Here is a 26,907-nt window from a genome sequence, read left to right on the forward strand (position 1 = left end):
AAAAAGAAAAACATAGTAAATGTCATAATTTATTGCACCTGTTATTAATAGGTACTGGATACTACATGTAGGCTGTACTTTGGGATACGATATTGGATAGGATGTGGAGTATAACTTGATACTTACAGAAGAATCTGGCCGAGTGTAATTTTATTTAAAAGGAAAGAAATCACGCAAAAAAAGAGAATTAGATGCATGTAGGTAAAAGTATGAACAAAATTGAGGTGAGCAATGAGAAATCGGGATCTTTTAAATAAAAAGTTTACTATGTATGGGGATTTCATATTATCTGCCTAAGTACTTACATAACCTTGTGATGCAGGTTGGACCTCTCCCCATTTGTTTCAATTCACAAAACGACTTTCTTTTAAAATCAACTTAAATCTCTCAGAATGACAATTTTTTTGGATTCGATATGTTATCATTATTATCACGCCATGTGAATATTCATACATGTAGATATTGATGCATAATTGGGTCTTTCCATGAATTTGGAGCACAATTGTGACATTTCAGCATAACTCAATACTAATTTGACTATACATTTATTGTTTGTAGGCTTTATATTTGTATTAAGACCATACATTTTACAGGGACTTTTGGGTCATTTAGACTAATTTTTCATTAAGTTATTTAGCAAAACAGTGTGTAATGCTGTAACATGGACCATTATTTTTATTTCCATGTAGCATCGGGATAGTTACATTTGGTCTTAAAAATCAGACAAGCAAAATGCTGAAGATTTCATCAAGGTCGGATGTAAAATAAGAAAGTTATGACATTTCAAAGTTTCGCTTATTTCTAACAAAATAGTTATATGAACGAGCCAGTTACATCCAAATGAGAGAGTTGATGATGTCACTCACTCACTATTTCTTTTGTTTTTTAATGTTTGAATTATACAATATTTCAATTTTTACGAATTTGATGATTAGGACCTCCTTGCCTGAAGCACAAAATGTTAGAATAATGGAATTCCACGTGTTCAGGGAGGAAAGAAACTTCATTTCACATGACAATGACAAGAAAATAAAAATATTTCATATTTCAAACAATAAAAAACAAAAGAAATAGTGAGTGAATGACATCGACTCTCTCATTTGGATGTAGCTGACTCGTTCATATAACTGTTTTTGTGAAATGAAGCGAAATTTTGAAATGTCATAACTTTCTTATTTTACATCCGATTTTGATGAAATTTTCAGTGTTATGCTTGTTGAATTTTTCTCTTTTTATTCAAATCAAGTTTTTGTTGGGGTGGACTTGTCCTTTAAGTCAGGTAACTTGTAAATACATGTACCTCAGTTTTCCTTTGCATATAATTCTTCTGTTCAAAGGAAAATTTAAAAATTGTCACTATGCTACTCGGTGTCTACCAAATGTGACATTTCCCAATGCTACATGGACAGTATGACATTCTTTTTTTTTTCTTTTGAAACTTTGCATAGCAAATCTGAGGTGTTTTGCTACCCACTTAAAAAGTAAATGTGCATAATGTATCAAGTGTTGGTCAACCTAATAGCTGTAATTTGACTTTTAGGACCGAATGTAAACATCCCGATGCTGCTTGTACATGGACACCATGTAATAGCATTATACACTTTTTTCTATAAAGTAACTTCATGAAAATTTAAGCTCATTGACCCCAAAGTCCCAGTAAAATAGAAATTAACAAAGGGCTGAATTTTGCCAAGTTCAAACGTGGGTAAAATATTGTATAAGCATGACTAATCATGTGAGTATGATTTCATGTCATTTGGTCAATTTCTATTTCGGGTAAGTGAGCTGAGATTGAAAATAAATACTTTATTAAATTACATAGTTACATGTGTGAGATCATTTCATACATCTCAGACGTTTCCAATCTGATGGCATTAATAATGGGTTCCCGAGTCAATGACATGCAACATTTATAGCGCTTTATTCAATATTTCTAAGCACTGCACACTGTTATACCCAACTTTAGTATAAGTCTACCCTGATAGAGTGCTCAAGGAATTCCTTGTTACCTGGTATGCATTTACTGCATGTACATCTGGGTAGAGAGTGGTCAATCAGGAAAAACGCCTATCAAAATAAATCAAAACCGGTCAACTTTAGGTCTGATGGTTAAAAAAATAGCTACCCTTGAAAGCATAGTTTTATAAATCCAATTTCTGAAACCTATGAATGTATTCAACTTTTTCTGACACAAAAGCTGAACAGTGTGAAACATTTTTTACCACTGAATTTCAGGTTCATATTAAACTTATATAAACCGTAACATTTCCTTGAAGTTATCAATATTTCCAGTGTTAATTACATTTGATGAAAAAGGAAGGCTGCATGCGTCATGTATTTTTGCTTTGCATGAAGGCCTACATAGGAAAAATGTGTTTAATGGTATTCTTGCACTCTTGCAAAGATTAACATTGTATTAGGAGGACCTGGATTTGTAATAATTCCTATTCATCAACCTCATTTTGAATGATGGAGTTGAAAGGGAGTTCCATGGGATTACATGGTAAGTTGCATTTTGAATAATTGTTTAAATTGCAATATGAGTGTACTTAAGTGAATAAATTTGCCTCAGCATTTTGTGTGTCATATACATGTATATTGATAAAAATCTCATTTTGTCAGAATAACAAACCACAAAAAGAGGGGAAAATTCTTTGAATCAGTTGTATTTACATTTTGATTGCTTATTTAGTTGTGTGCTTTGATATTTTTTTATTTGTTTTAATTGAGACTTGGGTTGTGTAAATAGAAACTGAATCCGTGGATTATATCTCTTTAAAGTATTATTTTAGCTTCTGCTACTACAACACACCCTCATGACTTTAAGATAGAGAGGATATTTAGATGGCCTACAAACACTGATTGATAAACCATAAAGTATTTTATCTGGATCAGTGGTATAAATCCCACCGTCAGGGAGAAGAGAGGAATAAGTTCCTTCAAAGTAGATTTCTAATTATAAAGGGATCATAGTAAAAGTGAATGCGAGAGTTACCAGTTTCAAACAGTTTCATTTCAAATTACAGAAAATCACAGAAATACAAATGAAAAATTGTTACACCTAAAAGAACTAAATGTACAACATAATGAAGTCACACTAGTAAATAATGTGGCCGGGGCTCGTAAAGCAAAGCTTATCGAGGCTAGCCCCAACAGAAAAAGACAAAGGGAGGGGAGGGCAGTCAAATATATTGCTGTACAAACAAATTTAAAGTGTTTTTTATTTCAGTTTTGGACACAGGCCACGTGCGCACTTATTAAGGGTATCAAAAACACTGATTTTAAAAAAAAGGGGTAGTTTTGAAAGACTGGTCAATTGCAGGGCCAAACGTATTTAGGGTATGTCTTTTTTTTTCCCAAGCTTTTCCCCGGAGTCATATTCTGGCGACAACGTGTTTAGAGAGTCAAAATGTGTAAATAAAGCACATGAAAAGCTTGTTTAGGGGGTTATTTTGCACACTTGTTTAGGGGGTGTTTGGAAATGTTTTGGCCACGCATGTGTACAGCAATTCATATGACTGCCCCCCCCCCCCCCCCCGATGATCCCGCCAATGACTTACACATAACCACATGCATACACTCCTATTGTAAACGCTGTTAATTTTGTGCGATTAATTTTTCGTGCTGGGCAGCTTCAAAACAGTTACGCAGGTTCTTGAATTTCCGCTGCACACTCCACAATGAAAAAGTCAATTCCTTCTTTACGATTTCTGGCTGGTTTTGATTAACATTTCTGGCAACAAAATTGTATTTTCTGCTCATATTCTAGCTCTACAGTGGCGTAATTGAGCATTGTTTTGTTCCGATCATTAGCTTTTGTGACATTTAGCTCAACTTCTCTTTGTGGGGCAGACAATTGACGGGGGAGGCAAAATGGAGGTGCTGCTGGCATGTTATGGTATGGGGCCGAGCACCAGGTAGTGACCAGGGGAATTACGGCGATTCAAAGTGCATGGGATCAATCGACCCACCTAAGCGATCAACAAGACTTCTTGAAAACTAAGACTAGGTATTGTATGTCAAACAGACCTGAGCACTCACAAATCTAACAGCAAAAGCAACTTATATTTCAAACAACATCATAATTCAAATACCGATCTGTGACTGTAAAAAATGGTCGCATTGAAAAAAAAATTATTGCGATATATATGTATACATATTTGTGCACGATATATGATGAAGCTTTGAAGCTTGCTTGCTTGCTTAAATGTTGCCCTCTATAGGTCAAATCATACAGAGTGCTTGCCAAAATGATGCAAGCAATAATTGATCCTTGTTTCAAAACATGCATCACATTTAAAAATAGATGCTCATAAATTTGCATGTTTTTGAATTTGTGCTCGCCGATCTTGCCGCGAAATCCACAAATATTTCTGAATTTACAGTACTCTCATACACATTTTAAGCAAAGCGAGATGGATACATTAATGAAGCCACCAGACCACGTCTGGCCAACCACAGCACCCTGAACAGCACTTTCCACATTTTCAAGCCCAGCAAACTTATTTTTCCAACTTTTAAGCCCTCCAAAGGTCTTTTATTAAGTCAAATATCAAAATAAACTCAAGCAAACATTATTACACAATTGATAAATGAACACAAACAATAATAATACTTAAAAAATTTTCTCAAGTAAATAAAGAATGAAGTGTCATTCATTTAGTATTAGATTTGTTAAACAAACCTGATATAGAACAAATATATCTCCATAATCATCTTCATAATATTGAATCATTTTTTTCCTTTGCATATGTAAACACTGTTTTTGTACTATTTAACTTTTGAAAAAATTAATGCTGTTGATTATACATACCAAACTGTTCAATGCATCATTTCTTTTTACATCAAAACCAGTGATTACATTTTTGAAACTAAACTTAACGTGTGCCTGAGAACATTCATGAATCCAATTTTTTGTTTTCTTCCATATTTTTTTTTACTAAATTTACATTCGTAAAAAAGTGTACCATATCTTCCAACTCCCTATTACAAAATGAACATTTCATTTTTAACAAACTTTATCGTATATACTTGTTTGTTCAGAAATAATATTCTATTTACTTTCTTATACTGAAAATAACTTAAATCAATATATGAAGTAAAATGAAATATAATGATATGGTATTTTTCAATTGTTATATTATCAGGAGGGTCATCTAAATATCGATCCCATTTTGAACATGTCAAAGGAACACATTTTGTTTTTCCAAGCAAAGTTTTATAGATATATTGACATTCTTTCCAGTCATGTACTTTTCACAAGTTTTGACATCGACACTTAATTGTTTGAAAAATAGACAAATAATTTACTTTAAAACAATTTTTTTTTCACATTCGCCATGATTAAGTAAATTTCCTTTACCATCAATCAAGTCATTAATAAATTTAATCCCCTTTTCATGCCACGATTGAAAAAAAATACAGACTTATTTCTTATTTGAATAGCATTGTTTCTCAAAAAAGGATCTATATAGGTAAGCCAATAATTTTTTCCTGCTTGTATTAACAAAAACAGCATAAAATACGTCTTTCCAAAATGCATTAACAGCTTCATGAGATAATGACAGAAAATATTCTTCCTCAAATTCCAATTCTTATTCTTCCATATGAAAATTAAAGAACTTTACTTTTATAGCTTTCATAGCAGAAGGAGATAGAATTGACATAAGCAAAGGATTGAATTGTGGCAGTTATAATAATAATTTCACATCTGTAATTCTACCCAGAACAGTGATATTTTGTTTAATCCATGAAATCATTTTTCAAACTTACTTATAGTTCATTATCAAAACTAAGAGAGCATTATTTATTAGAATTGGTAGTTTATACTTTGTATTTAGTGATATCAAGTATTAATGTTGAGAGGTACTGTTTTGAAACATAATATAATTATTGTTATGATGATAATTATTGTAAGAATTATTATTGAAATTATTGTATTAATAGGAAATATAATGAAGGCAAGAATGATTGATTAGGGGGAATAAAGATTAATCGATAATGCACTCTTAATCATAATTTTGCAATTTTTCAAAGTCATGCATTATGATTTCTTTTCTATGAACAGCCTCATAATTCTTTCATTACAGAGTTTTAATTTCATTTTGAGTCTTCTTGTTGACTGACTGTGCAGAACAATATCAACTTTGTGTGTATAATATGTATTTAAAGATATATATATCAAGGCTCCACATTAACTTTTTTTGGTGGTGGCCCGTTCGGGCCACCAAAACCTTCAAATAATTTTTTTTGGTGGCCCACTAATAAAGTTTGGTGGCCCGAAAAATATAAAGAAAAACATTAATTAAAAATGAATAAAACAAACTGAAATATTCTGCAATCACTAACACGTACCACTATTCTTTGTACATCTTGTATATAAATCGTGCTTGCTGTTATTTTACTTTGCATAAAATAAAAGAAAAAATGAAAGAAAAAAACAAAGAACAGGTCATAAAAAAAAATTTGAGAAAAACAAAAGAAAATTTAAGAAAAATAAATAAAACAAAATTATCAAAAAATGGGGAAAATTATTATTATTCAGTAGAAACATGTTCTTTAATCAGGTATTTTCAATGGGAAGGGGTATAAATGGTTAAATCACTGAAAAAAATGAAAGAAAAAAATAAAATGGCAAAAGTTATCTGGAAAAAACAGACAATTCCTTCCCTATATTTGACAAAATGATGGAAAAAAAATCACATGTCATATCAATGAAATGCATTCCCAAAGTATTTACTTCCTTAAGAATGGTTTAAGAAGTCATTTGTAAACAAGAAAGAAAGAGCGGCCTATTTATTTTTGGCTCAAAGAGACACAGCTTCGAAATAAACCAAATATCAACATACATACAAATGCACATATGGGACTGTGATGTACTCACCTATGTGTATTAATGCATTTGGGAATCGGTCTTTTTGAGTCAAAAGAGAGGTCATAATTCCTCCTTTTAATGCTTGCAATTAATCAGGTTTCAGTAATATGGACTGTAGAAGGGCATTTCATTGGTGTAAAATGTGACTTTGACGTAGATTTCCAAAGTTCTGGGGAAGATTTCTTAGCAGTAACATTTCGTATCGCAGCTCCCTGGGTCTGAATAGTCTGCTCGTGCACAGCTAGCTGCATTGGTTTCATGCATGCAAAGCTCAGCCAGACAGCCGGCACGGCCGGCTGAATAATAGTTACTGTATGCTAGCGGTAGGCCTACATACTGTCATGACTATGCACTCTTTGTGTGTGTGTATTTGTGTGTAGATTAACAAAAAAGGCGCATGACGAATTGGCTTGCAATTTTAACTGTAGAAGGTTGATAAATGTATGCAAAATCGGGAGAAAAATTGCGCTACTTTGAAAATTATTGGTTGCCCGATTCGGGCCACCAAAACTTAACATTTTTTCAATAATGGTTGCCCGAGATGAATTTTTGGTGGCCCCGGGCCACCGCTAATGTCGAGCCTTGTATATATATTGTTAGATATTCATTGTGATATTATATCTTACAGGATATTCATTTGGCAAAGCGTTTTTATGACATGGCTGCAGAGGCCAGTCCAGATGCTTATGTCCCTGTTATGCTGGCTTTGATAAAACTTGGTGCTGTCTATTCTTGGGAATACCTCCAAGAGGTAAGTTGAATGTCAAATATATATCACATAAAGTGCCCTTTAACCCTAAAAAGACTGGGGGGGGGCTGATCCAGCCCCCTCAACATTTTTCGCGATAAATCCGCTGCGCGAAATTTTTTGACCGCGTGGCTCGCTGACTTTTTACTTTCAAGTCTCGCGCAACTTTTGAGACCAAAATTGTGACCCCCGGGTACACGGTTCCAAAATTACGCAACATTTTGTAAGTGCATGCAGACCCAAAATTTCTCAAAAACGTGAATTTGTGTACAAATCCAATGCAAATAGTGTTCTTAACCAAAATTCATAAATGTATCATTATTTTTCCTTTTACTGCTTAAAATCAATTATTTTTATATTTTTTATGGTCAAAATAAAGTCCCCGACAATTTCCATTGAAAAAACAATAAAAAACAAAAAGTAAAAAAACAAAGAAATACATAAGAAATTTAGAAAACAATAGAATACATAAGAAAATAAATGTGATTTTGAATTTTTTTTATATCAATTTGATCAGATGCCTATCTAGAGTATTTGAAACAAAAATTTGCATTTCAGGGGCATTATTTTATTAATTAGAGCAAACTTATGATTTTACGCATAAATTAGCATAATTAATGAGACATGAGATTTTTTGCAGAATTTGATGTTATAGTTTTATAGATAATGCCATGGGTAATGCGCGTGCCAATTTTCGTCGCGATCGCGCGATCGACAGCCGAGATCATAGCCCCCCCCCAGTCTTCTTAGGCGTCGAAATAGCCCAGTCTATTTAGGGTTAAAGGGACGTCCACACCAACAAGATGTTTTATTTCAATAAAAACGGATAAAAATCATAGAAGTTTAGCATTGAAAATTTCTTCGAAATTGGATATTAAATACAAAATATATGACATTTCAAAGTTTTGCTTATCTTTCAAAAACATTTCAAATTGTGGTTGATATGCAAGTGCAGGAACTGATGAAATCACCTACTTATTTTCTTTTTTGTATTTTGTTTGTACATGAATTTTTAAAATTTCTTGTAATGTGAATCAAAGTTTGAATCTTCCCCTAACAGAATTTCCATTGTTGTAGCCTATTGTGATTTGATTGTGTCTCCTTATTGTCAAATCTGCTCAAATTCAAATAGTGTACAGCACATGACACTGCCATCGGTTCAAAGGTCCCAGACCACATAGATGGAAAATGAATAAATTACAGAGATACAATCACATGTAGAGATACATGATAAATTACTGGTACTTGATATCAGTAGTCCAGCAATCCTACCTGATATTGAACTTTTTAGTCATGTGATTTTCTGTTTGAAATTCAGATACCCCCCGCCAAATGAGTTTTTGGCATCCTTTCTTCGAATTGTTTTTGCTCACTCATCCGTGAATCAGGAATAAGATTCTAAGCTTTACATTAGTAGCTCATTTGTCTATTGTATTTATGATTAAGTTATAATAAATCATTGCTGAATCTCGGTTTCGTTTTTTCTGCGACGCACTGTATATAAATTATTTATAGATCTGTTGATTTCATATTGTGCATCATTTTTGGTGCACGGTTCGATGTTATATTGCTCTCTTCAGGAAATTTACATTTCCTTTTCAAAGTTGTCAGTTTTCACCTTCTGGATTACAAATTTGTCTTAAAGTTTGGCAAATCTGGATCGAGAGATCTTTTGGTCGTAGAGCATTGACCTTTCTTATTGCCTGATATATTCTTGGGGAAAAAGTGTGGCAGAAATTGCTACATCTTAATGTGCATTATTTACATTGATTTGCATATTTATATATGCTGCAACGCCTGCACACTACAGTGTTCCATTTCCTTTTCAAGGAAACTCATTGGAGGCTTACCATGTAAGAAATCATTAATTTTATCTCAAAATTATGAATTAAAATCTTCTGTTGGCAGCTCTACATGTGCACTCTTAGGTCATCAACCTTCTAGATTCCAATGGAAAGGGTGACCAAGCATGTATTCATTTCTCTCTTCAGCTTAAAATGGAAGCATATTGCAAGATATGAATGTAATGGCCTCTAGATTGTATGGCTGAAATCACTCAAATGTGTCCATTAGAGTATTAATGGTAAAAGGACAATCAGTCAGCATATTGGTCTGGGTAGTCTGCTCTGTTTGCAAGATTGCTTTCTTTTGTAAGAGCCTGAACATGTATGGCTTTCAACATCTCACACGTCTGTAAACTCTGTACGAGTCCAAATTTTGTACATGTATGTGCATTTTACTGCTCAGGTTGCAATTATTGTGGAATTCAATGCTCAATAAATGTTCTTTCATTTGAAAAAGTGCAGTTGAAATGATGCAGCCGTCCTATGCCCAGGGAGGGGGGGGGGCACTCAGTTTATAATGCGCCGTATGTGCCGCGTAGAGGATTCCCATTTTTACACTCAAATTTCCATTCCAAGGCATAACATTTTTATCTTATTGAGAAAAAGAACAAAGAAAGCCGCTCCAAGGCATAGCATTTTCTTATCAAGAAAAAAAGAAGGAAGAAATCTGTTCCAAAGCTTCGCATATTTTTCGTTACGCCATTCTGGCAGCCTGGACCTTATAGCAAATAGCGTTCGTGGCGTGAGGGCGTATGTCACCACTGAATCCATTGAATGTCTGGTTATGGTGGTACCAATGACTCGGAGTTTTACATCATTGTTTTTATACTAAAAAGACATATAATTCACTGCAACAACTTTATAGAAAACATACAAACTGGGAATGGATTTATATAATTATCAGGGAATTTTTAAACTACATCAGGGAATTCGTTTTCTTGAAAAGCTTGGAACCCTTAATAAATATTGAGATAATTATTTATAAAACATACTCTTAATTCTTGAAAATCGATTGAAATATATTACTGAAATATATAACCAGAATAGAGTAATCAAATCTACTACATAGTTTTTAGCTCATCCGGCCTGAAGGGCCAAATTAGCTTAATTATATGCCGTGGTGTGGCGTCCGTCGTCTGACGTCTGTCCACAATTTCAAAATGCTACTTCTTCACCATTTCAAGTCCGATTTCAATTCTGTTTGCTTTATGTGATAACACTAGGTGGGGGATTCAAAACTTATGCACAGAATTTTGAAATTTTGTCCAGAACGTTTTTTGTGCTAATTTATGCATATTTAAAAAAATCAATTTTTTAACAATTCACAATAAATTCACAATAAATGCAAAAGAAATGTTAAGAAATGTATGTTTGTTTTCACCTTTTTCCTAGACACAGCGTGAAAATGAGCATTTCTGCACAAACTGAATTCTGCGAGCTTTACAAAAATGGACAGAGCTCACTCAAGTGTAACATTGTTTTTAAAAATTCTTATATTTGATAGATGAGACCCAAACCCAAGAATATATGTGAAAAGAATTACCCGATGTTGTATAATTTTCGATTCCCAGGACTTTTTCAAAGTGTATAACTTTTCATTGATATGCACTGTATAGTTTTCTATGAAATATTCAATTTGAATGATTTATTTTGTAATGATCCAGTTGTTTGATGAATGAGAAAATAGCTTCCCCTTTAATATGATTTTATCAATACTGCTGAATACACAAACAAAGAAGAGAAATAAAAATCAATTGATTTCTCCTCTTTTTCATTTATTTCTGGTTTTGAATAGTGAATACCATGTACTTTTAGATCCTGCATATATCCTGCTTTTTTTCTTGAATAGAGCTATTAGCCAATTCTTCTCTGATTTGAGCTTAGGGACCGGCACATGCCAGTTGCCTCCACTTCTAAGCATCTTCTAAATGGCATAATGATAGCTCATTTATGAGGCAAATTATTTCCAAATATGGCTTCATTTCGGTGCATAAACTCCTAATAGTTCAGTCATTATTGTAGTGCATTGAATTATTGTATTTGGAGGCATTGTGTCTCATGCATAATTCAAAATATAGAGCATTTTCTAAGAGCGTCTCCAATGTAATTCCTTTTAAAATCTTTATTCAATGCTAAGCTAACTATTGCACAAATCTACATTCAAGGTGTAAAACTTTTCTCAAATTGTCACAGAAAATGTGAGGTCATTTCCCCTTTTCCATTTCAGATTATGAAAAAGTATAATATGGATGTAACCCCTACACAATCCAAACCAGTACCATGTGTGAAAATTAGAAACAACTGAATGATTAGCAATTGTATTTAATTTGATTAATTTTGATTTGCTTTTTGATTTGTGATTTAATTCAGCTCATCAATACAGTGTTATTTAAGTGTAATATACATTGTAATACAGGATTCAGCAAGAAATCACAGACCCACTCATAATGATCTTCTAATAATTCATCTTTTTTAGTCAGAATTTTGAGAAGCCTCCAAATTAAATAGTTGATTTGTACAATCAGTCACCCTTTCCATGCCTGACAGAATTCAAATGACATTTTGTGTTTCATAAACTTTTTATTTTGTTTTCAATATCCAGGCTAGTCAATATTAACAGCTTGCTTTCATGTCTGCTTTGAGCATTTTGCTGTACTTTGAATATTCTTTTACGTCCAGTCTTGTGAACTCTGAACAATGCTTCAAGTTTCCCCTGCGATATGCTGAGATAACAAGCAAATGATTCAATAAATTTCTAATATAATTTATTGTACCTTTGTGCAGTAGTTTACTCCTGTGTGACGTGCATTTTCTTGCAGCTTGACATCCCCGTATATCATTTCTTTTTCATAGTTGCACTAAGGAAATAAATGGCCTTTGAAACAAACATGATAAATAAGGGAACAGATATTACAAATAGAGTTTTTTTTAAAATTTTCTAACAGGGTTGGCTGGTTTAAATCATGTTAATTCAAATCGCGATATAAATCACTATGATTTTTTTAAATCATGTACAAATTATTTAATTTTTTGTGTAGCAGTTTTTACGTTTTGTATTAAAAAAAAGATTTTATCAAATTTATATCATCAGAAAGTTAATCCTTCATATCTACTCAACACGGAAACCAAGTCAATAAAATCAGGTTAATCTTGCAAAACCAAAGATGTATATTCAAATCACTAGGATTTTTTTAATACAAAAATCACTGATTTAAATCACTTCATTGGAACATGTACAAATGATTGACAATGTTTTGGTTGTAACTTAAGTGGCAGTATTTTTTTTTTCAAACAAAAAAGAATAATTATAGTGAGCTTTATGCCATCAAAACATGAATAAATCCTTCATATCTACTCATTAACAATTGAAATCAGATCAATAAAAACAGGTTAATTTTGCAAAACCAAAGATGTACATGTACATGTAGCCTATATGCAGTTTACACCTCGACTCCCACTCCACTATTGTACTGGGCTTTAAAAAAATTTCCCTGTGAAATTTTACTTTGTTGATAGTAAAACGAAGTTCTTTATATCAACATCAGTTGACATAAGTTCTTTATGTCAACACCCAAAAGTGTTTTAGAGGACAGTTTTCAAGAAAATATAAAAGTAAATGGTTGTTGGCAGTTCTTTTATTTTGATCATTCACATAAACAACTTTTGTCATGTCAAATGGATGATGAATATTTGTCAACAGATTTTGCATTGTTAATCCTTGTTATCAAACATCTGATCCTTTCAACAAGAAAATAAATACCAATGGAGTTATGGTCACAATTTGTTGTTAAAATATATCTCTTTTAAAGTTCTTTTAAGTCACTGTTGGCTCATAGTGCTACAGAACAGAAATTCTGCATCAATCAAACTCAGTATGATTGCGCTTCTTCTTTATTTATAACACATTTTTTGTAAAGAAACTGCTGTTTTATTGCAAAAAAATGCAATAACTGCACACCCTAACTAATGTTTAAACAAACAAACATGATCTTCAATCCTTGGCATGAAAAAAAAATGTTTATCTTTGGAGAATTTGAATCTCTGAGTCATGGAATGCTGTAAAGTTGGTGTTCAGTTTATTTGGAAGAATTCCATGACTCAGAGATTCAAATTCTCCAAAGATAAACTTTACAGCATTCCATGTACCAAGACAGTTCCTCAACTTGAATTGAACCAGTCAGTAGAAACATGCAGACACAGCAGAAAAGTCAGCATCTTCAAGACTTAAATATTTTCTATAAATTCTGTTTGGACTGGATCTAATTATGAAATAGATTGTTTAGAATAATTCTAGTAGTGAAATGTATGATTTTAAAATTGATGTCAGTGTAAAGGGTTATATTTTTAGTGTTTGTGCTTATTATAAAAATTTGTATAAAAAAAAATCAAAACTGATCTTTAAAAAAATCTGATTTAAATCAAATAAATTTGATTATTTTTGTTTTCTAAAAAAAAAAAAAAAAAAAAAATCCCCAATCCTCTTTTCCAAACTGTACCTCTATTGTCATATGTTTTAAATACTAAAAATATATATAAAGTCCTTCAAGTTCTAAGATAACAGCCTCTTATTTAACCTTAGTACATTCTAAATTCCAAGGACTTCAAATAAATCCAGATCGGCTGTGAATAGTGACCTGCCTAATTTTGAATTTATTTTAAATCTTAAGGATTAACTTTTCAATTTTGAAAGATTTAAATTCAAATCTTTTAGATTTATATTTAAATCAAGAAGGTTTTAATCTAATATTCTGCTGGTCACTATTCACAGCTGATGTGGATTTATTTGAAGTCCTTGGAATTTAGAATGTACTAAGGTTAAATAAGAGGCTGTTATCTTAGAACTTGAATTTTAAATCCTTGGAATTTAGAGTATACATGTATGAGAATTACTTGTGTAACACTGAATATCATGAAAGAATGGCCATCTCTTTCTCCCCCCCCCCCCTCTTTATTTTTCTCTCCTCCCCTTCAGTTACTCTAGACACATAAGGCGGTGCTGCACCCCGGGGGGGGGGGGGGGGCACTCGACCAAAAAAGTGGTGGGGGTGTGCCGCGGGCAAGACAAAAAACGGGGGCCTTGGAGCGGGCTTATTGTAAAAAGGAGGGTCCTCGGAACGGGCTTCGGAACGACAAATGTTTGTGAAAACGGGGGTCCTTGCAACGGATCGCCAGCGTGTGAGTGCGTATGCATCCCTATGGAACGGTCATGTGTGCATGATGCAGCTAGCGCGGCCTCCGCCGGGGGAGCTCTGCAGCCGCTTTTCACCAAAATTGTGGCTCATTCAATGCGATCGGAGCGGTGTAACGAAAAATATGTGAAGCTTTGGAGCGGATTTCTCTCTTCTTTTTTCTCGATAAAAAGAAAATGCTAAGCCTTGGAGCGGCTTTCTTTGTTCTTTTTCTCAACAAGGCAAAAATGCTATTCCTTGGAACGGAAATTTGAGTTTGAAAATGGGGGTCCCCTCCGCGGCACATACCCACTATGCATTATATACTGAGTGCCCCCCCTGGGGCTGCACCATCCCGAGTTTGCCCAATCTCGAGATTTTAGCCCGATCGGCCCTCTTCGCGATTAATCTCGGGATTCAAGAAACCCCGTCTCCACCATCGCAAGAAGAGCAATTCCTGCTCGAGCAAGGCATCAATGCATTGCCGTGTATAAATAATCCTGAGTACGTCTGCACGTATGAATTAGCGCGATAATTTGTGAAATAGCGCGCTATTTTGCAAATAATCCCAAGTTGACTTGGGATTGCAATCTCGAGATTAATCCTACGAAATAGCGCGATAATTGCGTCTGCATTGCAAATAATCTCGAGATTGTTCAGATCGGGATAATTTGCCAGATCAGAAATAGCGCGCTAATTTGAAAACTCGGGATGGCGCAGATGGCCCTATAGATGGGCAGAGGGGGAGGGGAGTCTGACTCCATGATTCTTATTGTATTGGGACTTATTGTATCATGAGAGCGCTTTAAAAATGTATACATTTTATTGATTGGAGTGTGATTTTCATTGTGGTTTTTGGATTACAAAGGTACTTTTTCCTCGGGGCAATCAGCTAAGCCAGAGGCTATAAGGGAGGGAAGAAAGATGTTGAATGGCTTTAATTTAATGAAAAAAAACATCGAAATCAGGGTAGAACAGAATTTTCTCTCTCTTTGTCTGTCTGTCTCTTGTTCTCTCTTCCCCATCTAATGTTGTTGAGTCAGGTTAGTGTACTTTCATATTCCATTATCCAGATTCAACTGATGAAAAAGCTTCTTTGATAATTTCTTTCCCTTTATATGTATGTACTTACAGCAATAGTTGATGATTTCTTTTGTTCATCTGAAGTAGAAATAGTCAAAACTGTTGTTCTTGCATGACTGGTATGTATGCATTCTGGATTGAAGCCTTCAGCATTCTGGGGTATGGGGATTTTGTTTATAAATGTATATGATTAAATATGTATTATACTACATCGCCTTGCATATGAGGAGATATAGGGCTTTCACAATATCACTCCCTTCAATGAGTTGTACTGCCTATAGATGTGATTATATAATGTGAAATGTCAAAGATTATTTGAAATAAGATTCTAGTATTTCATTATAATCTTAATGGAAATGAATTTTAACATTTTGTGTTAACATTCTTTTATGAGTTTCTGCGATATCTGTATGAATTCTTTTACGAATTAGCATTCTAGTTTATATAATGTTTGGGTCATTTTTTATTACTTTTCATTGAAGCTCAATAAATTTATAATAAAATGTATTTTTTTAAATGCATGCCACATTTCCAAGTTGAAAATTTTCTCTGATTAAGGTTCATAAGTACCAAGCTTACATCCAGATACTTCTCCCTTTTCTGGTATTGTGCTGCTTCAAGCAATTCCAAATAGTATGTAATTTAAATTCATTATTACTATTAAAGCATGATAAAACATAAAAGATAATGAAGTTCAAATAAAGCCATGTTGTCTAGTGAAAAGTTTCCATAATTAAGCTTTGATAAATATCTATCCTTCTTACATCCATTGATCCAGAGATATTCTTCTTCTTCCTCTTGGATATTCATCCTTAGGATATGCATGTAAATTGAAATTAGAATTGGTGACTAAAGAATGTGGTCCTTATCCTTCCCAATCTTAGTTTGCCCTTAATCTCAAGAATATAATCTGTTAAGTAGTAACTCATCCTAAAGCTAGTACATGTATGTACTTCAATGAAAAACATCAGTTAAATTTACCTTATGAAATGAATAGAGAGCAATGCCCTCAAAAAACGTGCACACAGATTTTCAGATCTATTAAATACAAACCTATTTAATTTTTATTTTACTCTTGAATGAGAGAAGACAGAATGACATTGATGAATGTTTAGTTTCTTGAAAAAGAATTTCCACAAATATGTTGCTCCCTGGAAAATGAAGCAAGGGAATAAATTTGAGAATGGTGAATTCATTCATTAAGAAATGGGATTCTCTTTGGGGATTTTTTTTTTTGGTCCCAAAAGATGATTGCATGAATGTGACAATTGTCTTCATAGTTACAGAAGTACTTTCGTCTTTGAGATATTAAGATGAAGGCCTCTCATACATATTTTCAGCACTGAATCTACCAATAAATTGCAAAATTTATGTCATTGATAGTTCATCTCGATTGTGAAATATACAAAAATTCATAGCTGTAAAATATCCACACCCACACACCTTTTTCTGCACAATTACATCTGATGTTAAAAAGTGTAGGATCGTTGCAACAAGTTGTTAGTAAAAAATTAAATAAAGATATTAATTATAGTATGAGGTAATGGTAAATTTATTTATGAAACCAAATTGAGAAGCCAATATGATCATGGAGTTTTTTTTAATGAAAGTTTTCAACCAGTCAATCAAAACCATGGAACATTGTCAATTCTTGCTAAATTTGTGAAAACTTTCAAAGAGATTTTTCCAAGGTTGTACGGATTTTGGCAGTGTGAAAGCAAATTATGAGAACTTTCTCCATCCAGTGAGCAGTTGGGCCTCGCCTGCTTATTAGACCTTACTGCACATGCTCAGAGCTTCAGGAACTTAGCCAAAAAGGGTGTGCTTTGGGGTGGTTTGAATGCGGAAAGTCGTTATTGGGTATTTTTTAGTCTGAACGTGTGGTACTCTGGTGATTGACAGTCTGAAACTCTAGTTATACCTCATGCCTGGTGATCTAAACTTCACAGTCACAGAAAATCCCATGCATCATTGGTCTTTCAACTTGGCATCTTTGTGTCATTATGATTTTTATTCACTGTGAAATATTATTGAAGTATACATATTTTCCATTCATGATTGTTATTGTTCGTAACGATTTAGACTTATGTTGATGAACTATTCAAGTGAGATATGCTTATGAGAACAAAGGGAACAAATACGTCTTTTATATTATTTTTTATATGTGAAATACATATTATTTTTGTCTTGTGGTAAAAAATGTATCCCTTAGGTACCAACTCTTATCGCCACCTTAAGCATAACAATCTTATTAAAAACACTTGTGTCTGATTCTAAGGACATTATGTTATCCACTAAAGCTCCATTGTGAAAAAATAACTATGTTGTCCTCGAAGAGAAATTGCTCTACATTTTTTCCTTCCACATGTTAACTATCAATAGTTCATTTACACTGCAGTAAACTCATTCATTATCCTTACTAAATTTCTTTAGTGAATTCTGCTGCTCGTATATTAATATTTGATAAAGAGGTCTTCAGAATAAGTACTGTGTTTTGCTTTTACAGAATTAAACACTTTAAATAATCATGCTTATGCCCTTTGGTTAATGGTAAACAAAAGAATACTTAAGGAATTTTTGTGTCCTTTTATTCAGTCTCATACACAGGTTTTGATTCATGTGGTGTTTTTTCTGATGGCTTCACTTGAAACTGAATTCAATTTCCTTTATACCATGAGACCCATATCACCGACAACATTTTGGACAAATTTGATTTTTAATTATAGAAGAGAAACTGTTTACAGGCAGCTAAACTTGAGTGGTCACAGGGAACAAATAAATCTGGGCTGAAAATTTTGAATAAGAAAAATTACAAATACAAGTTCGTATGGGCCCATGTTTATTATATAAAATAAGATATAGTAAAAAAATCCCTTTCTTTGCAGACAGTATGTTACGCTTATTTTTCTTAGTAGTGAACAATTACAATTTTCCACCAGATTTATTTCGCATACAACCCATTTAAACACATCGATGATGATTTCATTTATTCTGTTAGGCTTTATTTCATGTAATTAAATTTTCACAGTTCTGGAACTTTTTTCTAAAGCTGATTATTACTGGTGTGAATGAATATGAAGATACCACTAGGATAAAGCTCAAGTGTCACCCATTATGTTTGTGGGCTATTTCCACCATCCTCTATTAAGCCTGGTTGATCACACACACTGTAAGGTGCTCATTGGAGACACATCGTCAACAATCCCAACCATCTGAAATCCACACCTTCACTGCATCAGTTTAAAGGCTACTCTTTACAACAGGGAATGATATTAAAAAAAAAATATGCATCATTTCAAGAGTACTAAATTCACCATTTACAACTAAAATTTTTTCATTATCAGAGGATTTAATATAGTATTCACTATATTAGCCAAGATAGTCTTTACATTATGTATGTTTGAAATGAGTATCAAATATATCTAATACAAAGTTTTACAAAGTGTAATTTTGGTGTTTAATTGCATTGGGTACTTACAAGTAAGTTTCTTGTTCTATTGTGGATGTCTTTTCATTAAAACCACCACTGATGTAGCATTGTATTTCCCAGATATGGGCTATCGTTAATCAGCTTGACAAATTGTGATGATATTGATTATGGAGGCGCGATAGCTCTGTCGGCAGAGCGGGGGGATTCGTATTCCGGTGACCCGGGTTCGATTCCCACTTGGTGCTCTAGTGCCCTTTGGTAAGGCATTAATCGTCAGTACCAGGTCCTTCAGAGAGGACCTTAGGCCGTCGGTCCTCTGGTTGCTTGCTTACAAGCATTCATGCTTTCTTAGCAATCAGGTAAAAAATCACCACCAATTATTCATTTGGAGTAGAAATGAAGACATGCAATAGTTTGGGTCACCACAATACATGTTCAAATTCCTTAAAGATCTTTCAATTGTGATTTTTTTTCTATGTGATTTCATTAATTGAGTTTTTGCAGCTCCTTCCCCTCACCTCGTCGATTTTCCTGTGATGGTAACGTTGCTTTAAATTTATTCCACATTTTCACACATTACATTGTATTTGCCTGCGATTCTGCTTTGGTTCAGATCAACTCATAGAAAAAAAAATAAAGAGAGAATGTGATAGAGGGGAAGGGAATAAGTTACAGCTTGTTAATGCCCATTTAACTAAATGGTAATGTTATTGAAATGGAGCCTTATCTGGTATGTAACTTGAAGACACTCAGACCATGAAATGAGAGGAAATTGGGATACCGATGGTGGTATTTGGGAACGCTAATATATGGCCAAGGCGTTGTAGAGAATTTTAGAGCAGAATAATTCCTCATGTCCACAGACTTTCCAGGCAGGTGATAAAAGGAGTATGTTATGGGTAAAGTGTTATTTGTAGTGTACTCCTTCATGTTCATTGTCTGGCATGTGGATTGTTATGGATAAGATTTGTTGATGTCAAGAGGTGCACAGTTCAGGGAATTCAGTGGGGTCATTGAGAGGAAATTACAAGAAGCTTTAACTCCATAGGTTTCTGGGAAAAGGGATGGATAAGTAGGTCAACAGACCATGTCTTGCTTTTATGATTTGGAAATTTGGTTAACATGTGGCACCTCCTTGGTGACGATTTACACCATCAGGAAATCATTATTTTTCGAGGATTTTTGTCAGACTCAAATAATTTAAATTTAGGGACAGAGTTGTCTTTTTTTGTATGGAAGATCCTTAAAATGATGGTTCCTCAATAGTGTTCTTGTGCAGTGTTGGAACAGGCAGTGGGGCAAGCTGCCTCCCTGGTGGATTTCCCTGGAAAATCTAATAGAAAAAACAGGGAAAGGGGAAAAAGTAAAAAAAGGGAAGAAAATGAGGAAAGTGTGGAAAAAGGAAAGGGAAAGAGATAAAAGGTGAAAAGAAAACTAAGAAAAAACATACAAATGGAAAAGTGAATAAAAAAGGGGAAAAGAAGGAAAGAAGAACATGCGATGAGAAAAAGGAAAAAAAAGCAGGAAATTATGGTAGAATGGAATGGACCAAAAGCTAAATGGGAAAATGAAGAAAAGGAACAAGATAACACAACCAGGCAGCCGAGGATCGAAAATTAAGAACGGGAAGAAAGATGGATGGTATAAACCTTATGTATTGCAGTCTATCATAAGCTTGCTAAAGCTCCGGGGTTTCTGCCCAAGATCCCTTGCAATGGGGCTCTTCATCTGTAACTTTTAGAGGGCTCTTTAACGGGCCCTGTATAGACCCTTCCTGGATTAAGCTTTACCTTGAATTAGCACTGGCATATGGGGGGGGGGAGGAATGGTGGTTCCATAGCTAAAGGGAAATTAAAGAAAATAAAGGAAGCAACAAATGAAATGAATGGAAGAGAATTAATGTCACATGCTGTTTGCTGTGATGTAACAATCTATCATGTAATTAGAATTTTATTTCAAAAGGCCATTTTTATTTCTGGCTTGCTTGGCTCGCTGGCTACTTTTTTATAAATTTTCACACATTTGCAGTGGTGTGCCCCCTCAAAATTTTTGCCTTCTTACGCTATTGCCTGTTTATGCCATGATATGACCGGGAATTTTGACTCTTGCCCCCCCCCCACCGCTAACCCCTACTACGCCCCTACTTTTTTTTAGTAATTTTTGCTATCTTGCATTTTCATATGCTTGGGTTTATTTATTTCTGGAAATAAAGTATTAATTTTAAGGATATGACACAAATTTTATTTTAACATTCAAACTCTTATATCATGTTAATCCTGTATGACCTGTTTATCATGTGAAGATATGAACCTACTGGATGTAATGTGAAAGGTTTAAAGGTTACCTGATAACTTTGTCATATTTTTTATTACCCCATGCAAAGTATCACATAGCTGACATTGACTGTGACGTTATGCTTCGAAGTACATATATTTTTATTTGCTTGTAGAAATGTGTGAAATGATTACTATGTAGGCAAACCCTGGTATACAAATCAACATGAAATTATTTGGGGTTTGTGGGAGGGGACTATGGGCAAGAGTTCACAGGCTGCTTTTATGAAGTTTGAGCTATTTTCACATCAATTATTTAACAGTAAAGACTTGAATTGTGTTAAACTTTAATGTGGGGATATTTCTAGCATAGTTTACTTACTATTCTTCAAACAGGCAGGATGCTAGATAGCATTCAAGATTTTAGGAACCAACTTCTGATAGTGAATGATGATTTATGTTGTTTTTAATGAGCATGAATGCTTTCTAATGATGAAAGGCCATATGGAGGATAGACTTGTAACATGAGTGAATGATTAACAGTACCCATTAACAGTAGGATGGAAAACACCTTCTGACTTGCTTCAGCCATCACGCAAATGGTTGACGATGAACGATTAACTAAATAGACTGTCACATTTAGTTTTCATTTCTTGGATCTTTCCTGCAAAGTAGTTGCAAATAGAAGACATCTGTTCTCAATTTGATCTCCTCTTTATAAAATATATAATTTTATCCTGTGATATATTTTGATCATTCACACAGGGAAAGATGTCAATGTGTGCAATATCAACTTTCTTGTCTAAAACATATGATACAGAAACTGTCATAATTGTTTGTTTAAGACATATTACATAGCATCAATGAAAATATGTAAGAACTGCTCCATATATGTATATCATAACTTCTGGAAATTAGTTGTCAATTAAGTGTGCAAACAAGCAGCTAATGTAGCATTATTTGAAAACTAAAATATCAAATTTTTAATTCCTAATCATATGAGAAGGGACTTAAAATCAAGTCATGCTGATGAAGGATGGACATCCACATAATTTACTCAATATTTATAGAGAAATATTGGACAAGGTCTTCTCCGCAACCCTTGCCTTGTAATTTACATTTATATGAAATAATCGGCTTTACCTACGCAAGAATATTGGTCACCCTCTGGCTCTCGGGGGGGGGGGGTGCATAACAGTATAACCAATGTAGCACTTCTCTGCATGTAAATCAATGTGATGTGTGTCAAGCTGCTGTCAGCAACTGATCACTAATTCCTCTGTATTGCTCTATATTTTCCACCCTCAGGCTCTAGACCTATCTTGTGAATTCATTTTGATTGCTAATTTGTTTCAATCAACAGATCATACATGTGATGTATACTGTGGATCAAGAGAGAAAATAAGTTATTGAATGGTTGTGAGCCCCAGGCAAATTGTCTATTTTTTGCCACTGTGTTTGTTTAGTTTATGAATTCAATATACCAGGGAAGGCTCATAATTCTGATATACTGCAATGTCTACACAACCTGATCATTCACAGTTCATATGCGATGCATGCACAAGTAACAAAAAACACATTCTCAACATTTGATTTACCAACACTTTACATCCCCCATATTATATAGTCTAATTTCTTGACCATCTATTTCTCCAAGTGCTTATATGTATGTCACACGTAAAACTGTAATCGTCTGATAACATTTTGCCTCGATAGGACTTCCAAGATTGAAATCTAATATACATACATGTATATACCGTTGTATTAGAAAACTAAGCTGCATCGTTTTCATAATGTGGAAGAGTTTCCAATTTATTACTCTTTTTTCTTTCTTCTTTTGTTGTATTTCCCACAGAATTCAGATGTACTAAAGACACTGGACATGGATGCATTATTTGGTCAGTACTGGGATGTATACATCATCACAGCTCTATTAGGACTCAATATCATGCTTGGGGTGCTTGTCTTAGCCAGGAGACACTTTGTTTAATCCCCCTTCTTCTCATCCTTACACCCCCCCCCCCTCCCTACTCTCTCTTCCCATTCTTATCCCCACCCTTCCATTCTTCCTCTTAATTCCCACCAATGGACATAGAAATTTGACTGGGTATTACTGTAATGAGCCTTGATTGTTCATCATCATTTAAACCCAACCAGAAAGGAAGTAGAATGTACATGTATAACGAATTGAATGTCCCCTTTTCCTTTGCCCATCGTAGTATATGAAGTTGTCGTGACTGCTGGTATCATCCCAACATGCAAATACTTTGCCAAATTATGCTGTAAGGATAAAATGGTGCATCCATGTAACTATCCCCCCCCCCCCTCCCACCTGCAACCAATCTTGATTACTTAAGAAACCTTGTTTCATTGAATAAAACCTGTGAATGATTGCATTATTTGATTATAGTTTAAGGCTAGTTTTGGTAATGAATACCTTAGAGGCGCAATAGTAGGATAATCACCTCCCCCTTCCATGGTTTGATGGAATGGTTTATCTTCTTTGTTTTTGATTCAACATATAATCCATTTCTCTTTCGGTCTTCTCCATAAGAAATATGTGGCTCAGATCACTTTACATTGCAAATTGCTTTTTAAACATATCTGTTTGAATAGTTTTTTGCATTTAATTGAAGTAAATATGGCCTATCTTGGCCAAAGGATAAGGATGGGTTGTACATATCTTTGACATATCTTTCAATTTCCAACTATTTTCGATGATGACAATTACTTGTTAACCTTGTTCAGGATATAAAATTTTGAGAGGACATACTATTTACACATGGGTCATATGTTGGGTAAATTCAAATATGACAGCCTAGTCTCATTCCAGTTTTAGTCTATCATATTTATATATCTGTCATTTCAATTATATGGATTTCTATGAATTTTTATCTTCAATTCAATGAGTGCATTATTTGTTTGTTGTAAATGTAATGGCTTTATTGCCATATATTCTATTATCACATTGGTTGTAAATTAGATAATGTGATTTATTTGAATTTGTTTTATTTCTATATTTGATCTCAAAAAGTTCATTTATTAATATTATGATTTACATTATCTAATATGATGTAAATCTGTGTTTGCTTTGGTTTAAGTTTGTATGATTTCAATGGGTTATCAATAAAGCACTAATATATAAGTATTTAGTTATTATTTTTCATCATAACAAACAGTGCCTTATATTCTTTTTTTTTCATGAGCTGTTTGTAGAAGTTTATATTTACCTTTCATATAGTGTAGAAAGATAATGTCATCACATCTATTGGTTACTACGTATCACCATTTGTTATTAATACTTAACAATTAAGTGTTTTCTGATTGAAGGTGTTTTTTATTGAAATAGCCATTATTTGCAAAAGAATTACAAAAATATAAAATGCACAATTAAATGGAAGATGAATGAATATGATATCAGAAAAAAAGATACATAACATGATGTAGAAATATGATTGTCATATTTATTGACATACATTGTTCAGGTAGAAAATCTAAATGATATGCTTTGTTATAGGTGGTTGAACTTAATGAAACATAGATCTGAATTCATGCAAATGGTATCCAGATGTTGTCTTGATCTATTTACACTTAAATATGCTGGATACATTTACAAAAAAGTATGTTGATGAGTTCAATTCTGCCAAAAATACCATATTAATGATTTCCGGAAATGTTCTGATTTTCATTTCATATCTTCACCGTACATGTTTAATTATATCTACATGTAGGATATAGGTTACTAGTGATAGTTTGCTGATAGAAATGCAGTAATCATTGTGTTTATTGTGAACCTGGTTAAGTATAGTTATGCCTTGATTTAAAAAAAATGATTTGAATAATATGACTTGCTTTCTCTAACAGAAAATCAATAACTGATTGAAATATATTATGTTCTTACTTTCTAATACATCATTTAGAGGTATCAACAATTCAAATATGCATGTGTGAGGAATATGCCATTCAAGAATTCACACACATGAATAATTGTTTTTAATTATTGATTTAAAAATGTGGATGGAACCTCAGATGTAAATTAGTGAATTTAACAACCTATGTCCATGCATGATACATCTTGGTCTTTAAAGCTCTTGTGTGAATTAGAGAAATCACACAGCAATTTGGATCATGACTTAGGTATTGTATTAAACATGGTTCAAGGCTCACTAACAAAGCTCACTACAAATTTTCTTCAGACTTGGTTAGACTTGGTAAAAGGTGTCTTTTTCCTGAAGAATATGATGTACACCCTACTTTTTTCTGGAGTTACTAAAGAAAATAAAGCATTTCAAATCTAGTATATCAAGCTCATTGCCCCTTTATTAATTTCAAGCAATAAGAAGTACTAGCACTTTATCATTAATATGGATCTAACACTATTTTTGCTCAGTTTCACTCTAGAAAGACAGTTACATCATATTGCATAATTGCCAATTATTTGCAAACTACCCCCAAATTAAGTGTGGGGCATTTAACTTCAGCATGAAAATGTCATTTATAGCTCATGAATTAATATTCAGTGACAAGCATATATATCAAGCAGCCTTTATTGGTTTAATCTTAACTTATTGTCAGTGAAACTCACCTTGTTGGGTAATTATCTAATTATCTACATACTAAAATAAATTGGAAAAATTCTTCAGTTGTCTGGATCTGTTATATAACACCCAATTGATTCTAAACAAAGTATGAAATGATTTGAATATTTCATTTTTATGTGATTACAGCAACTTCGTGCAAAATAACAATAATAATAAAGGCTTAAGTACTCAACATGAATATTTTTATGGACTAAAAACTTTACTCTTCTTTTATTTAACAGCTTCTAAATAATTTCAATTGTATTTCTCATTTTTAGTGGTAGTATATATGTACAAGGTGAAGGAATTCATTTTCATTTCATACATGGGTGAGATGGATCAAACAGCCTGCCCTTGATAATACGATATATTACTATCAGGGACTTTATTCCTGCGAATGCTTTTATCTTATTAATCAAGTCTCATTTAGTTGATGTAGGCCATTATTTGATCGTAGAGACTAGGTTGACTTGCCCCTATGTACACTGAAGAGATTTTCCCCTTGGTGAGTAATATACCATACAATGATGTTTGTATTGTATCTTCAATAAGGAGACCTATGAAAAAATCATTGTGTAAAAATAGTGCTAATGAATATATTATGTGTTTGGGTAAATGATGAAGAGAAATAAATTAATTTAAATGTTGTTAAAGAACCGTTTTCATATGTTGTGATTCTGTTGTGGTATACTCTGCTACTTTATATCAGAATATATTGTAGATCCAATAAGGTCGGAAGAATATTATTTCCTTAAAAAAATATGGGGAAATTATGCGTAGTGATTGAATTTGGTGGCTTCTCTTGTTTTCAACTTCGTTTGCTTTTATCAATTTCTTATGAAATGCATTAGTTTATTAGTTGTATTTCAGAATTCAAGAGTTTCTTTTTAAATGTTAGATTGGGTTA

General features: G+C 33.4%; 1 protein-coding gene across 1 annotated transcript in view; it reads left to right on the forward strand.

Moving 5' to 3' along the window:
• Positions 1 to 26,653, forward strand: part of LOC121419330 (protein sel-1 homolog 1-like) — a 56,546-nt gene extending 29,893 nt beyond the window's left edge. Inside the window, 2 exon segments of the mRNA XM_041613744.1 lie at positions 7,503 to 7,625; positions 23,276 to 26,653. Of these exon segments, the coding sequence (XP_041469678.1) occupies positions 7,503 to 7,625; positions 23,276 to 23,410 (258 nt within the window). The 3' untranslated portion in view covers positions 23,411 to 26,653.
• The last annotated feature ends 254 nt before the right edge of the window (positions 26,654 to 26,907 follow it).

This window comes from Lytechinus variegatus, chromosome 7 (assembly GCF_018143015.1).
Source record: "Lytechinus variegatus isolate NC3 chromosome 7, Lvar_3.0, whole genome shotgun sequence".
NCBI lineage: Eukaryota > Metazoa > Echinodermata > Echinoidea > Temnopleuroida > Toxopneustidae > Lytechinus > Lytechinus variegatus.